This window comes from Nyctereutes procyonoides, unplaced genomic scaffold, assembly GCF_905146905.1.
Source record: "Nyctereutes procyonoides isolate TBG_1078 unplaced genomic scaffold, NYPRO_anot_genome, whole genome shotgun sequence".
Lineage (NCBI taxonomy): Eukaryota > Metazoa > Chordata > Mammalia > Carnivora > Canidae > Nyctereutes > Nyctereutes procyonoides.
In genome coordinates, this window is record NW_026575108.1 from 125,786 (window position 1) to 141,249 (window position 15,464).

At 35.9% G+C, this 15,464-nt stretch overlaps 1 protein-coding gene and 1 pseudogene across 1 annotated transcript; both read left to right on the top strand.

Annotated features, from left to right (window-relative positions):
• Positions 1-1,817: 1,817 nt before the first annotated feature.
• LOC129514800 (olfactory receptor 4P4-like) lies at positions 1,818-2,747 on the top strand. The gene has a single exon (XM_055333507.1). It carries the CDS (start codon positions 1,818-1,820, stop codon positions 2,745-2,747), a length of 930 nt encoding a protein of 309 aa, XP_055189482.1.
• Positions 2,748-13,629: 10,882 nt separating this feature from the next.
• Positions 13,630-14,566, top strand: LOC129514812 (olfactory receptor 4P4-like; annotated as a pseudogene).
• Positions 14,567-15,464: the final 898 nt, after the last annotated feature.

Here is a 15,464-nt window from a genome sequence, read left to right on the forward strand (position 1 = left end):
CCTCTCCAAATATTTTTGGGAGTACTCTTCTGTGGACATGACAAGTAAGAATCGTAAGACCCTCTATTGTATATTCTTAAATGCTCTCCATTTTGCTCTTGGCACAAGGCAAATGTATCCAGTATTTTTACTTCCACTTACCAGCTGGAGAAGGATCAGAGGGAATGAATTGCTCAGTGCTAACAAGAGAAAGGTGACAAGACATAGGAGCCTGGATGCTCACCTTCATGATCATTAGACCAGACACTGCCCACTACATCATACTGTTCTCCCACTTGTGCCATTAAAATAATTCATTCACATTGAGAGCTTTCTAGGAAAATCATGTTTTTGTTGTGGCAGACCTTTGGTTATGGGTAAAATGTGATGGTTCAACATATTCACTCTCTCTGCTCCTAGGTCTACTGTAACTAGGCAGCTGCACTACTCTAACTGCATGGTTAAATACACAGGACACGGGATGCCTGGGTGGCTCAGCAGTTGAGCACCTGCCTTTGCCCCCAGGGCGTGGTCCTAGAGTCCCAGGATCGAGTCCCACGTTGGTCTCACTACATGGAGCCTGCTTTCTCCCTCTGCCTATGTCTCTGCCTCTCTCTCTCTCTCTCTCTCTCTCTCTCTCTCTCTCTCTCTCTGTGTGTGTGTGTGTGTGTGTGTGCCTCATGAATAAATAAATAAAATCTTTTAAAAAATACACCAGACACTCTCTAATCACCTTGGGTTCTTCAATATGCCAACAAAAAACAACTACCTTACCACAATGTTTCTAACATTTTAAACAGCAACCTCTAAAATGTGTCTTTAGAATTATTCGGGAAAATAGAAAAGTTTTATATAATAATAACCTGTATTCCTGTATTCAGATACCCAGGTTATGCCTCCCATTCCATTTCCTGCCTCTCCATGCTCTGAATCCTGACCAAACTGCCAAGAAGAAGAGTCACCAAATTTATTATCAACTAATTCAGGTTATTTATCTGCTATGATTAAGAATCTTGATTTTGCTTTCATTTCAAGAATAAATATTTAGTTCTACTGTGTATGGAATGTGGCGTGAGACTGTGACTTCATAAATTATTAGAAATAGCATATAGGAGAGAGAATTGCTTATAGTCTTTTGAGTGTTAATTGCTGCTATTCAGCAGTATGTTTTCTCCATTAATGGCAGAGATGGAAAAAAATGTATCTTTTAAGGAGGTAGAAAACAGGTAGAAGTCCATTTGGTCAGTGGCTAATGTAGCATAGCTCTAAAGAGAATAGAACTCTGCATCAGATACTGGTTCATATCTTAGGTTACTGCTTAATATCTGAATGAATACGTATTGTTATCTGAACCCACCTGTTTTTGTTTATTCATATGAAAAATGAGTATCAGAATAGTAACTCTTTGGTTATAGTGAGTTAAGTGCATGCAAAATGTGTATGAAAGTTCTCCCCATAAAGTATGCTGTCATTAAACATCATTTGAAATGTGATAATAGCCTTAAGCCAAAACAATTTAAAAGACTGAGCGCAATAATTTCTCTGCAACATGCATATTTTTTTGGTGCAAAAATACTCCAAAGGGACGCCTGGGTGGCTCAGCGGTTGAGCCTTTGGCTCAGGGCATGGTCCTGAGGATCCAGTCCTGCATCGGGCTCCCTGAATGGAGCCTGCTTCTCTCTCAGCCTATGTCTCTGCCTCTCTCTCTCTCTCTAATGAATAAATAAAATCTTAAAAAAACTCCAAAAATTTAAAAAGGATTACTAAAAATGTCATATATTCTTTATCATTTCAGGTGAACTAAGTTTCTATTGTGTCTCTGGAATCACCTCAACCTCATGGAAAATCAGAACAATGTCACAGAATTTGTTTTCATGGGGCTATGGGGAAATAAGCAACTAGAACTACTGTTCTTTTTCTTGTTCCTGCTCTGCTACCTGGCTGTCTTAATGGGAAACTTCATTATCTTACTCACGATCACCTGCAGCCATCTAATTGAACATCCGATGTACTACTTTCTCTGCCACCTTTCCCTCATGGACCTCTGCTACACCTCCACTGTGGTCCCCAGGCTAATCAGGGACTTAGGTGCAGCAAGAAAAAACATTTCCTATAACAACTGTATGACCCAGCTCTTCACTGCCCACTTGCTGGCAGGTGTGGAGATATTCATCTTGGTGTCCATGGCTTTAGACCGCTATGTTGCCATTGTCAAGCCCCTGCATTACATGGTCATCATGAACCGGCGGAGGTGTAACCTGTTGATTTTCATGGCCTGGGGTGTGGGGTTTTGGCACTCTGTTGCTCTATTGCTCATGGTACTCAATTTACCTTTCTGTGGTCCTAATCAGATAGATCATTACATATGTGATGTGAAGCCTCTTTTGAAACTGGTGTGCAGAGATATTCGTGTTGTTAGTATCTTAGTGATTGCAAACTCAGGAATGGTGGTGGTTGTCATTTTTCTTGTCCTGGTGGCTTCTTACATTCTCATATTATATAATCTTAGGACCCACTCCTCTGTAGGGAGACGCAAAGCTCTCTCCACCTGCAGCTCTCATGTAATGGTGGTCATTTTATTCTTTGTGCCTTGTATCTATACTTATGTTCTACCTGCAGGGAGTGAAAACAAGGATAAGGAAATCTCTGTGTTTTACACTGTGATTGCTCCCATGCTGAATCCTCTCATCTATACCTTAAGAAACCTGGAGATGAAAATCGCCATGCAGAAGGTGTGGTCTAAAGTGGCACATTCAGAATTCAAGTAAATAAAGTGATTTTCATTGTGCTTTCAGTTCTGTGTCTGAAGAGCATTTATCATTTGTGATGTTATAGAAAGCATATAGGCTTTCTTTGGGGAACTTAACTGAATGACCTCTGAAGTTGTTAAGAGCTAAAGAAGCCAGTCATTGTAATTCAGCTCATTATCTCCACTTTATAGGGTTCGATTAATTCCAAGTGTGAGCACTTCAATTTGAGGTAATCAAGAAATGCCCTTCTCCAGCACTTCTCTGATCAAATCACTGCTATCTCCAAAAACTATATATGGAACCCTACTATTCTTGGAATAAAATCCAACCTTCTCACTTGTTTATCTTATAAGTCCCCCCAAATGGTTTGGATCTAACTTGCTAATATCAGAGGTCATTGCACTGTTACAATGACAGGCTTTGGGTTCAGAGAGAGCTGGGTGACACACTGACTCTGTAAGCTTTTATCTCTGGGTCTTGGAAATTTGATTTAGTTGTTTGAGTGTCTATGAAATGGGGTAATGTTATACTTCATGAAGATATAATATCACTTGGACTAACACACGTGAAGTTTTAACACAGAATAAGGCACATTGTAAAGTCAAATTATGTATTTCCCTCTTTCCCTGCCTTTCCTCTCATGTGTCCCTTTGCTTGGTGCTTTCAGTCAACTACACTGGGTCCATCTACAAACACACTCTAGAATCTATCAGCATTATGGCTGTATTTCAGCAATCTCTTCTAATTAGGATTCACTCCCATGTTTGAGGGTCCATGTCTTATGTGTAATTCACACTCCTAATGTTTTCTTGTTCAGGAAAATTTTGCAAATCTAACAGATCCAAAGTACTTCTGATTTCTGCCCTGTCCTTTTGTTACTATTCAGCAGCATGTTTTCTCCATTTCAAATAATTCTGTGTTCTATAATAGTGTTTCTTCTTGTGAACTGTGTTTTTTTCCAGTTTGAGCAGTAAAAGTATGCGGTATATCTTTCTCTTTTTTAAATATTTTATTTATTTATTAATGAGAGACACAGAGAGGGGGTGGGGCAGAGACACAGGCAGAGGGAGAAGCAGGCTCCGTGCAGGGAGCCCAACGTGGGACTCGATCCTGGATCTGCAGGATCAGGCCCTGGGCTCAAGGCAGCGCTAAACCGCTGAGCCACCCGGGCTGCCCCTATCTTTCTCTTTTTATATTTCTTTTTTTCTGATAATAAACTTGCACTAATTAAGATGCAAACAAAGAGGAACTGATTTAAATTCTAGGGTCATATCTTCCTCTTTTATTTGACTGTATGTATTGTTCTTACATATCTAGAACTTCTCCTTGTTTCATGAACAACCATATGTTAATAACAAAAAAAGTAATGTTAGAAAGGCTGAAAATTTAACATATATTCCAATGTGCCTATTAGGTAAGTAATGAAATTCAACAGACTACTAGACCTTTAGATTTTGTTTTTTTTTTTACTTATTTGTTTTCTGCTTTAAGGAAACTGTTCTCTCAAATATTGTTTACCTCTTTGTCCATTGAATCACATTACCCAATCTCAGCTCTGTGCTTCCATTTATATTTGTCTGGACATTTCTCTCTTCCTCTTGTCTTTTCTCAGCAGAATAATTACATTGCTTCCACACAAACTTTACTTGATTCAGATACCCAGAGCCAAGGCAAAATCCAAGAGAAATCCTGGAGGTAATTAGTGATTACCTTAGTGCTGGGTCCACTCTTTTGATGTTTCCACTTTTAGAAACTTTCACATGTATAGCTAATATTTTTTTCCCTCCTAATTCAAGCCTCTGGAATATGATGGGGAAACATTTTGTCTGTTCCATAGGAAATTAGCTTTGACAAGTTGTTCATAGTTCTGTTTGGTGGCTTAATGTAGACCCTTTCCAAAGTGTTTTGGATTTTTTTTTCAAGTATACAAATGTCATGTGCCTCGTGTGTGTGTGTGTGTGTGTGTGTGTGTGTGTGTGTGATGATTGTGTCTGTGCATGTATTGTTTGGGAACTCTTGGGGCTCTTGGAGTTCTTGAGGACAGGTCAGAGAAATTCCTATCCCACTGGAAAGAATGTTATGCAACAAAATAAAAAAAAATGTGAGTTTTATTAGTTCTTTCAGAGAATTAACCTTTGATTTTTAGCTATTCTCTATTTTATAATGTTAGTTATGTTAGTGATTTCTTTTCTTAGTTTATTTTATAGTTATTTCTATTTTGTTTGGATTTAATTTGGCTTTAGTTTCCTGGATCTTGATTCCTGAGATATTTATGACTTATTGATTGCTACACATAGTTGTTTTTATAACAGAAGTGATATCACTACATATTCTACAGATTTTTAAAATAATAACAAAGACATATTGATCTTATTAAGACTAATAAATCCAACCCCTTAGTAAAATGAAAAAAAAAATTTCAAATGATATAAACTATGCAAGCTCCTTAAAATTAAAGATATTATCAATTGTCCTTTTTTAAATCTTAAAGTAATTTAAGGGATCCCTGGCTGGCTCAGTGGATGAGCATCTGCCTTCAGCTTAGATTGTGATCTCGGAGTCCTGGGATGGAATCTCGTATTGGGCTCCCCGTGGGGAGAATGCTTCTCTTTTTGTCTATGTATCTGCCTCTCTGTGTCTCTCATGAATAAATAAATATTTTTTAAATAATAATTTATTTCATTGTCTTCACTTCCCCCATCCAGATAACTTTGGTGGTGAATTCTACCCAACATTAGAAAAAAATCATTCTTATCGTTCGTTCACAAATTCTCACAAAAATAAAACATAAGTGAATATATTTAAACTCACTCCCCATCTGGTCAGCATTTCTCTGATAATTCTAAATTATGGAGATTTTCTACACATTCCTTAGAACTTTTTTTTTAATATTTTATTTATTTATTCATGAGAGACACACAAAGAGAGAGAGAGAGGCAGAGACACAGCTAGAGGGAGAAGCAGGCTCCATGTAGGGAGCCTGATGTGGGTGGGACTCAAACCCTGGTCTCCAGGATCAGGCTCTGGGCTGAAGGCCGTGCTAAATCACTGAGCCACCCGGGCTGCCCCTCTTAGAACTTTTTATGTACAACTTTGCTTATAGTTGTGTCATGGTAAAAACGTCCAGTTCTACAAAACTGTTGTTCAATAAGAGAGACTATTTTTTTAAGATTTTATTTTATTATTCATCAGAGACACACAGAGAGAGGCAAAGACATAGACAGAGGGAGAAGCAGGCTTGCCTTGGGGAGTCTGATGTGGGACTTGATCCCATGACCCTGAGATCACGACCTGAGCCAAAGGCAGATGCTCAACCATTGAGCCACCCAGGCACCCCAAAAGACTTTATTTTTAATGTGAGTTTATCATGGTTGTGCCATATAAGATCAATATATAACATCAATTGGGTAGTTTGTACTGGAAACTACCAAATAGAAATTGGACTTTTAAAATTCCATTTCCAATATCACCAAATATACCTAAGAAAAAATATGACAAAGTAGGAGCAAGGCATATACTGAAAACTTTATAAAAACTATGTTGAAAGTATATGAATAACTTAATTAATAGAAAGAAATACTGTGCTCAGATTTGGATGTAGATGTGGATGTGGATTATCTCCAAATAAATCTTTAGATTTAAGTAATTCCCTATAAAATATGAATGAAATGAAATGAAAACATGCTCATTATTTTCCAAAGTGATCTAAAATGTGTATAGAAATGTAAAGAAACTGCATTAACTCACATAACTTTAAAAAAGAACAAAGCAGGAGAACTTACATGATCTCATTTCAAGGTATATTATAAAGCTGCTGTATTCAAAACAGTGTGTCATTTTCATGAAGCTAGATAACCAGATCAATGGGCTGGACTAGAGAGTCCAGAAATAGACCTGCACACATTGGTCAACTAATTCTTAACAGGGGTCTGTAGGCAATTTAGTGAAGTAAACATAGTCTTCACAGCAAATGGCAGTAGAAGTGTCAGACATTTATGTGTACTAACAATGACACCACCACAAAAAAAAAAACATGCATCACTGCTTGTACAAATTTAATTCCAAATGGAAGTTAGACCAATACATAAAATATAAATGCATAATACCTTTAGAATAAAACATAAGACAAGATCGTTCTGACCTTGGATTAGAAAAATAAGTTTTAGATAAAATATCAATGATGTAGTCCACATAAAAATCAGATAAAATGCATTTCATCATAATTAAAACCTTTCAGCAGAACAAGTTTATGATGAGGGATGAATTCAAGATTTGAGGATGTTAATGGAACATGTGTACAGAGAGTCCTAGAATGTGTCTGTCAGGGGAGAAATTCAAGATATGACCAGCTATCTTCTCTGTGGATTGATACAGGCCAGCTTGAGTAAAGCTTCGTCAGTATCTGCCATAATGTTGAAGTGGACAATCTGTAGAACCATTAAACTTTGATATACTCTATGCTGAAGGATTACTTAGGGAAGAAAAACTTTTCCCTTCGTCCCTTCTCTGTTCTTTTACTGGTCTAACAATGAAATTGATATAAGGCCGGGTAACAAGAGAAACACCAATTTTAATTTGATATGTATGGGAATCCAAAGGAAATTAAGCTCCCTGACAGGCAGGCAACAGGTTTATATGCTATCCTGAGCTAAAAAGAAGAGAGTAGGGATTCAATGGGCCACAGAGGGAAATTTGAAGCAAGCCCTGCAGAGTACCCCACAGTTTACCTACCCCACACTCTTTGTAGGTATCTCTAGTGGTACCTCTCTTCCTAATCAGGCCCTCTAAATTCTTTTAGGCAGTTAGTGGGGAAGAAAAACTGTCTTCTTGAATCCTTTAGATCTGATTGTTTTCAGCTCAGAACAATCCACATGTCAAAGTGGCACATTTTGGGGCAGCCTATCCTGAACCTCATCAGTTAGACTCCTTCATTTCAAAGCCTGGAAGCAAGCAGCAAATTTAGAAATATCAATTTTCTTGCTTACTGGTTATTTGAACCAGTTATTTAACCTCTAGAAACTTCTGTGTTCTTTTATTATTTTTTAGATATTTTATTTATTTATTCATGAGAGAGACACACACACACACACACACAGAGGCAGAGACACAGGCAGAGAGAAACAGGCGCCATGCAGGGAGCCCAACGTGGGACTCGACCCCGAGTCTCCAGGATCATGCCCTGGGTCAAAGGCAGGCGCCAAACTGCTGAGCCACCCAGGGATCCCTGAAACTTCCGTGTTCTTATATGCATAAAAGGTAATGATATTTATGTCAAAATATGCATTATTGTAAGTACTAAATAATTTAACGAATTTAAAATAAGTTGAACCAATCAAGGCTCTTTAGATAAATTATTGTTATTCTTATTGTTTTTCTGACTAGTTTGATACAAATCAGATTGGAGGCTATAAAATTTGATTTCCTGACATTTTAAATACAGGAGAAATATGTATGGATTTGTATGTGGTAGAGATAAAGACGAGTTAAACTAGTTAAACTCAGTATGTGCAGATGAAACTGAGTCTAAGCAACCTTTGAACATCCAGTGACAGGAGAAAGAACTGAATGGTGAAAAGAACAAATGCTTTGCTGTATTTGAATGCTTCCTTTCTCTGAAAATTTTTTAAAATATTTTATTTATTTTATTGGAGAGAGAGTGTGTGTGCAGGAATGCAGGGAGGGGCAAAGGGAGACCATTTGCAAGCAAACTCCCCACTGAGCATGGAGTTCAGCGCAACGCTGGATCCCAGGACCCTAAGATCATGACTCAAGTGGAAGGCAGAGGCTTAAACAACTGAGCCACCTTGGCATCCCCTTCTTCTGAAATTTTTTCATCATTTTTTACTTCTGCTACCTTCTAAGTTCATGGGGAAAGAAATGCTTATTGTTTTATCATTCCTCTTTTTGTCTCCCATCCTTCAATTATGGAATCCCTCAGTGTTAGTCCCAAACCATGAATAGTTTTGCACCAGTTCTGATATTACAGGTTTTAATTTTACTGATCAATATATCCTACATACATATGATCTCAATAATGGGTCATACTTGGACCATAAATGCTTCTGTGTGGTTCTTTGGTCTATCTCATCTCAAATTTTCCTGAAAGCTAACCAAATACTATTACAGGCTACACTGATTTCCCTCTGATTCTTCAGAAAGCTAGAAGAACACAGAACAGTCAAAATTTCCTGAACTCAGGGCATCTGGGTGGTTCAGTGTTTAAGCATCTGCCTTTGGCTTAGATCATGATCCTGGGGCCCTGGGATCAAGTCCAGCATCAGGCGTTCTGCAGAGAGCCTGCTTCTTCCTCTTCCTAAGTCTCTGCCTCTCTCTGTGTGTCTCTCATGAATAAATAAAAAAAATCTTTAAACCGAATTTCCTGAACTGCTTTGATTATGGACTTTTTGGGTCTCCAGAGAAATAGAGCCTGAGACAAGCTAATGCGAAGTTGAAAAGTAACACACAGGGCAACCAGGGACATTACTCTGGACAGTGCTCTAGCACCATTTGGCCAGAATCTGTTTAGAAATGCCTTTGGGAATGTAATTACTTACAGTTTTCAAAGGATTGTTAATTTCCACGTTGTCACTTAAGTTTATATTCTGTTTCTCCCAACCAAATTTTCCTCAGCAATAGGGAGAAGATCAATGATTCCCAAGACCTCAATATTCTTATTAGCTTTTGCAGGAATTAAGAAATACTTTTATTTGTGTGTGTGTGAGATGGCCTTGAGATCTTAAATCAGCTTCTAAATTTCTGGGGCATAACAATTCATTCCTTCATCACTGATGGGTTTGGCAAATATTTGAATTCCACTTCCTTTGTAAATGCGTAGAAGGTATAAGTCACATTGAGATTTTCAAAGTATTTGTAGAGAATTAATTTGGATGTATTTGAATTACTGATTTATAATTCTCTTCATTTTATTCCAGATTTTGATGCTGGGGACGATTTGGCAGAGTGAGCATCTGGGGGGATAGAATTCGACCTGATGTAGTCTAAAACTAGCCTGACAGCCACTCAGATCTATGGTTAGTGAATTACCCATGCCACCTTGGTTTTGGAAACGTCCCACTAACCACAAACCTGACTAATTATATATGCTCTTATTCCATGTAATTTAATTCTAAGTCTATAAAGACTTTTTTTGCAATATATGATAATTTGAACACTATAAAAATGCTTTAGCATATATTAGTTTTAGTTGTGCATCATTTATTATTTTTAAAAGATTTATTTACTTAATCATGAGAGACACAGAGAAAGGCAGAGACACAGGCAGAGGGAGAAGCAGGCTCCCTGCAGGAAGACGGATGCAGAGCTCAATCCCCCAATCCCGATCCGAGGATCATGCCCTGGGCCAAAGGCAGATGCTCAACCATTGAGCCACCTAGATGTCCTAATTATGCATCATTTATAAGCAAAATTTCAGTTAATAACAATGAAATTAAAGCATTTTCTAGTTGGCAGTGAATTTCATTGTGTCCCATTCTTGTACTTATGTACAATCCTCCATATTGCTGTTAAGAAACAGCCCTATTTATGCTTGAATATATACAATAATGAAGAATTTTCTGTATTTCAAAACACTTGCCATCCTAGAATAGACTAATTTCATCTGAGTCAACGAAGGTAAGTTTATAGCATGTGATTCTGTTATACTAAGGGAAAATATGAATGCATGATGGAATATTAATTTAAACTAAAAGCTTCTATTCTTATTCTAATAGTTTAACAAAAAGGGCATTTAGAATTTTCATTTAGTACTACCAAAGAACTAATAATTTAACTATATTTTTATAGTCCAAACAAATCAGACTAAAGATTAGAGTTAAGGATACCCTAAGACTACCAATCTTCCATCAACTAACCTAAATGTTTTTTTTTTCCCAACAAATTGTTGAAATTGGAGTTTACCTGATAAATTACTAAATCCATGTTATTAATAGTTTTTTTTCTTTATTTTTCCACTGGCCTTGCTTGTTTGTGTGTGCATGATGCTTTCTATGGTTCTAAGCTAATCACTCAGGGAGGAAAGACTAAAGGAAAAATGATAGTTTTGAACCACATGTGTCATGGGCTGTTTCATATTACTTCATGTATCCTTCATCAAAATTCTAAGTTTTGTAATGATATCTTAATTGTAAAATCAGTAAAATGAAGTTTAAAGAGATTAAGCAATTCACTCAAGCTAGTCAGTTTATTTGAGATGCCTCAGTATTTCTACCTCTTTCTGTGTTGCTACTATTCTAACCATTTGTTTAGTGGATTGCCTGATGTTCTTTTTCCAACAACTGCAACTTCAGTTTTTATCCAGGATGGATCCTTAATATCTCTGTGATCAAAATGTTGTTTTTATGACAATAATTCTCCCCTCTTGACTTTTCCCTTTTATATTTGCTCAGTGCAGCGAGCATGTATAATGGACTCTCAGGTTATAAGATGAGACAGATGAAGCACTATTGTGGATTCAATGCCAACGATGGTCTAGAAAAAAGAAGAAATCCTGATTTAAGCAACGTACATGTTGGTAAAGCTGAAGGAAAATTATTTCAAAATGATTTAGAATGAGAGAATTCCAGATACATTTATGTTGGATAGTCCATATATCTTTACTTACATAAATACTCAAAAAGACAGATGGTTTAGTCTTGCATATTCTTTTCTACTCAGTAGAGGATTCAAGATAGTCTTTTCAAGCTTTCATTCATGACACCCTTCATCATCCCTCTCAGCTCTCTTCCATTAAAATAGTCCCAAATTGAGGGAGAATCAGGATTTCTGTCTCCTGACATTCACACTGTATTACTTCCCCATCCCGAGAAATGTTTAGATTCTCTTGATCTAAGACTCTTTTCTAAAATCAGAGATTTGAGTTAATCATGTGAATTCTGTCTTTAAAGTGTTTGCAGTCATCTTGCATAGTAATTCTTTTTAGGCCAGATTGTTTTAGGTAAATCAATGTATGTGAAAAATTAACCTTATTTCTACCTCATTAACAAAGAATCAGGGGCGTCTGGGTAGCTCAGTGGTTGAGCATCTGCCTCTGGCTCAGGGCATGATCCCAGGTCCGGGATCAAGTCCCACATCAGGCTCCCTGTGAGGAGCCTGCTTCTCTCTCTCTCTCTGCCTATGTCTCTGCCTCTCTCTCTCTCTATATCAAATAAATAAACAAATAAATACATAAATAAAATCTTAAAACAACAACACAAAAAAACAAAGAATCAGTATCACCTGCAACGAGTAAAAAATACGATCAATGAACTCTACCTCCCTAAAACTTTTCAACACTCTTTAGTGAAGGTTAACTGTTGAATACTCTGTAACTGATTATTATTTTCAAAAAGGTAGGAACACGCTAAAAATTACTCCTTTGTGAAGTTAGAGTTTTGAATGATAATTTAAAGCAGAACTGCTGTCCAACAGTATGGACCATTTCTAAATGCCTCTCTATTAAATATATTTAGATATATATTTATATATGTGCACATATATTTATAAATTATGTATTTTTATAAATTTATAAATGATATATATTTATAAATAAACATATACATACAGATAATATAGAGACCTACTACATACATATGTATGTATATATATAATAGTTTTCAACACTATAAAACGCATAGATATTAATTTTGAGAATCACTAGAGTTGATGGTTTCTATAACCATCTGTAACTTTGCTACAAAAGCATTCTGGGTTTTTTCAAAAATAGACATCTAGGGGCCTAGCTATGACTGTCACATCAGATCCAGAGAAATATAGAAGGTACACTAGTTGTTCAAACCACTAGGTATAGATAATTCTTCATCTTGAGGAAAATAACTCCTGGAAGAGCATTCTTTCTATTCTTAACTCCTTTTGTACTGATTAAATAATGTCTTAAAATTACACATCAGATACAAAAGATGCAAATAAATGAATTTTTCACTATTTTGTTTGAATAAATACGACTGCATGCTATCTGGCCACAAAGTTTGACTAACATTACCTTCTGTATCATCCCTTTTTATTGACATTAGTTCCTTAGATTGTATATAAAACACATGAAATTTTTGACAAGAGCCATGATTCAAACATACTTGGGCAATTTAATGATCTACCTATCCTCTAATGATTGTCATCACAAACTTCAATGACAGTATTTACAATTTTAAAATTCTCTTTAATACATGAAATGTAAATAGTAGAAATGAATAAAACTGCTAATTATTTTCCACAGTTTCAATCATTAATTGACATTCTATTTTGCTCTCTACTTTTCCACCATTCTTTGCTTTTTAAAATAACAATGATTCCATTGGTTTAGTATGACCCATTGGCAATGTAAAAAAAAAAAAAAAGAGCTTGCTTTATACAAATTAAAGTTTAGCAGTTCAGGCTGATACATTTGTATTTCCTGGGGATTCACTCCCAGATAATTCATGGAATTTGACCAGAAAATGGTGAAAAGAGGAAAGCTGACCTCATGCATTAGGCACACACGTATTTAAAATATATGCAACAAAACTATTTTGACTTGGGACAATTTTTTAAAAATCTTCTTTGTTATATAAATAATATAATTAATAATAATAAACAATTTTTAATTTTCAAAATACCATTTAAATATTTAAAAATCATTACCAGCAAAATGAATAGCATACATAATTATTTCATTATTTTCATTATAAAAGTATTCCATGATACTTTTGTAAAATAAGAGTTAATAAAAAAGATAAAACATCTTACTTTAAGAAATCAAGAATAATTAATATTAATATTATATTTATGTCAATCTACTCTTAGTAAATTTTTTATCATTCAGTTCATACTGTTAAGTTTTCACCAAATTTATGTTTATTTCCTTCAGATACATAACTCATTGTGTGTAACATACAGCAAACTCGAGTAAATGGAGCGGCAGAGAAACATCTCAGAATTCATTCTTCTAGGACTTTCATATGACCAGAACATGCAAATATTTTGCTTTGTACTCTTCTTATTCTGTTATATTGCCCTGTTGGTAGGAAACCTTCTAATCCTTGTCTCCATTCGATGCAGCCCTCTTTTTCACCAACCAATGTACTCTATGGACCAGCCATTTATCCTCTATGGACATCTGCTATACCTCTAGCGTTACACCCAAATTAATTGCTGACCTACTAGGGGGGACTAAAACCATCTCTTTTGGTAATTGCATGTTACAAGTTTTTGCCATGCACTTCTTTGGGAGTATTGAGGTCTTTGTCCTTACTGTCATGGCCTTTGATCGCTATGTTGCTATTTGCAGGCCTCTCCACTACATGCTTATCATGAACAGGGCAAGGTGCCATCTCCTAGTCTTAGCTGCTTGGGCTGGTGGGGCTCTTCATTCTTTTCCTCAATTATCAATGACAATCCAATTGCCATTTTGTGGTCCTAATGAAATTGATCACTACTTTTGTGATATCTTCCCTTTGCTGAAAGTTGCCTGCACTGATACTTACATCATTGGTGTCCTTGTGGTTGCCAATTCAGGTATGGTTGCCTTAGTTACCTTTGTTGTCTTATTTGTTTCTTATGTCATTATATTGTTTAGTCTAAGACATCACTCAGCTGAGGGAAGACACAAAGCCCTTTCCACCTGTGGGTCTCATATCACTGTTGTCATCTTATTCTTTGGGCCTTCAATCTTTGCTTACCTACGACCTCCAACTACTTTCCCTGAGGACAAAGTATTTGCTCTATTTTATACCATCATCGCTCCTATGTTCAATCCCTTAATCTATACTCTGAGAAATGCAGAAATGAAAAATGCCATGACAAAAGTTTGGTGTCAAACATTATTTTCAAGGAAAGCACACAATTAATTTGAAGAAACAGTATAGCTAAGCAACTTTATAAAAGAAAAGGGCTTGATGTGACTAAGCAAGCTAGAAATATTTCATAGACTTTATCCATCACTATCATGAAATGAATGCATGAAAAAAGAGGAATAAGAAAGAAATTTAAAGAAATAGTTAAATGAATATTAATTGCCACATACCAGAATTAATTGAATACTTAATTTTATGGAGTATTATGGAGATGTGGACAGGGTTACCTGCAGAAAAATCTGTCTGGGCCAAAGCAAATAAGGCAACACTAATTGGTCAGTGAATTATAAAGGCAAAACAATTTTAATGATAATTCTATTAAAAATCCTGGACTTATATACCAGTGCTTATAGTGATACACATTCTGTACTAGTGATGAAATTGAAATCTAAAATTAATATAATGACTTTAAATCATCATGAATATCTTTATGATAGAATATTCATTTATACATCCTCTAGTGGCATTCCGAACTCAGCTGTGCAACAAAGAAATCTGTATAGTAGAACTTGTTTTAAAGTGCTCCGGATGATCATTTTTCCTGAATTCATATTAAAAATAATAGTGATACCTAGTTAAGACAGAGCAAAAATCAATAACTCAGGAGGCTAAAAACATAATTTCTTGTTATTGCACCTATTGACCAGAATACAAAACATTTTCTGTAAAACTTAAGAAAATCAATAATAAAGTATAAGTGGTGACAAACCCCTACCTGCCTAAAGTTGATAAGTAAATGGGAAGCTATTGGATCCAGAACCAAAGACATTTTATACTATAAAGAGAAAAGAACAACAGCCTAGCAAAAGACAGATTAGATCCTGATCTAAAACCAAAAGCAAACCAAATTATATGTTGTGAGCATATTTGGGCTCATATGAATGTTTGAAGC

What these genes read in the sequence shown, in the direction of transcription:
- LOC129514800 (XM_055333507.1), top strand. Translation starts at nt 1,818, where the DNA reads ATGGAAAATCAGAACAATGTCACAGAATTTGTTTTCATGGGGCTATGG.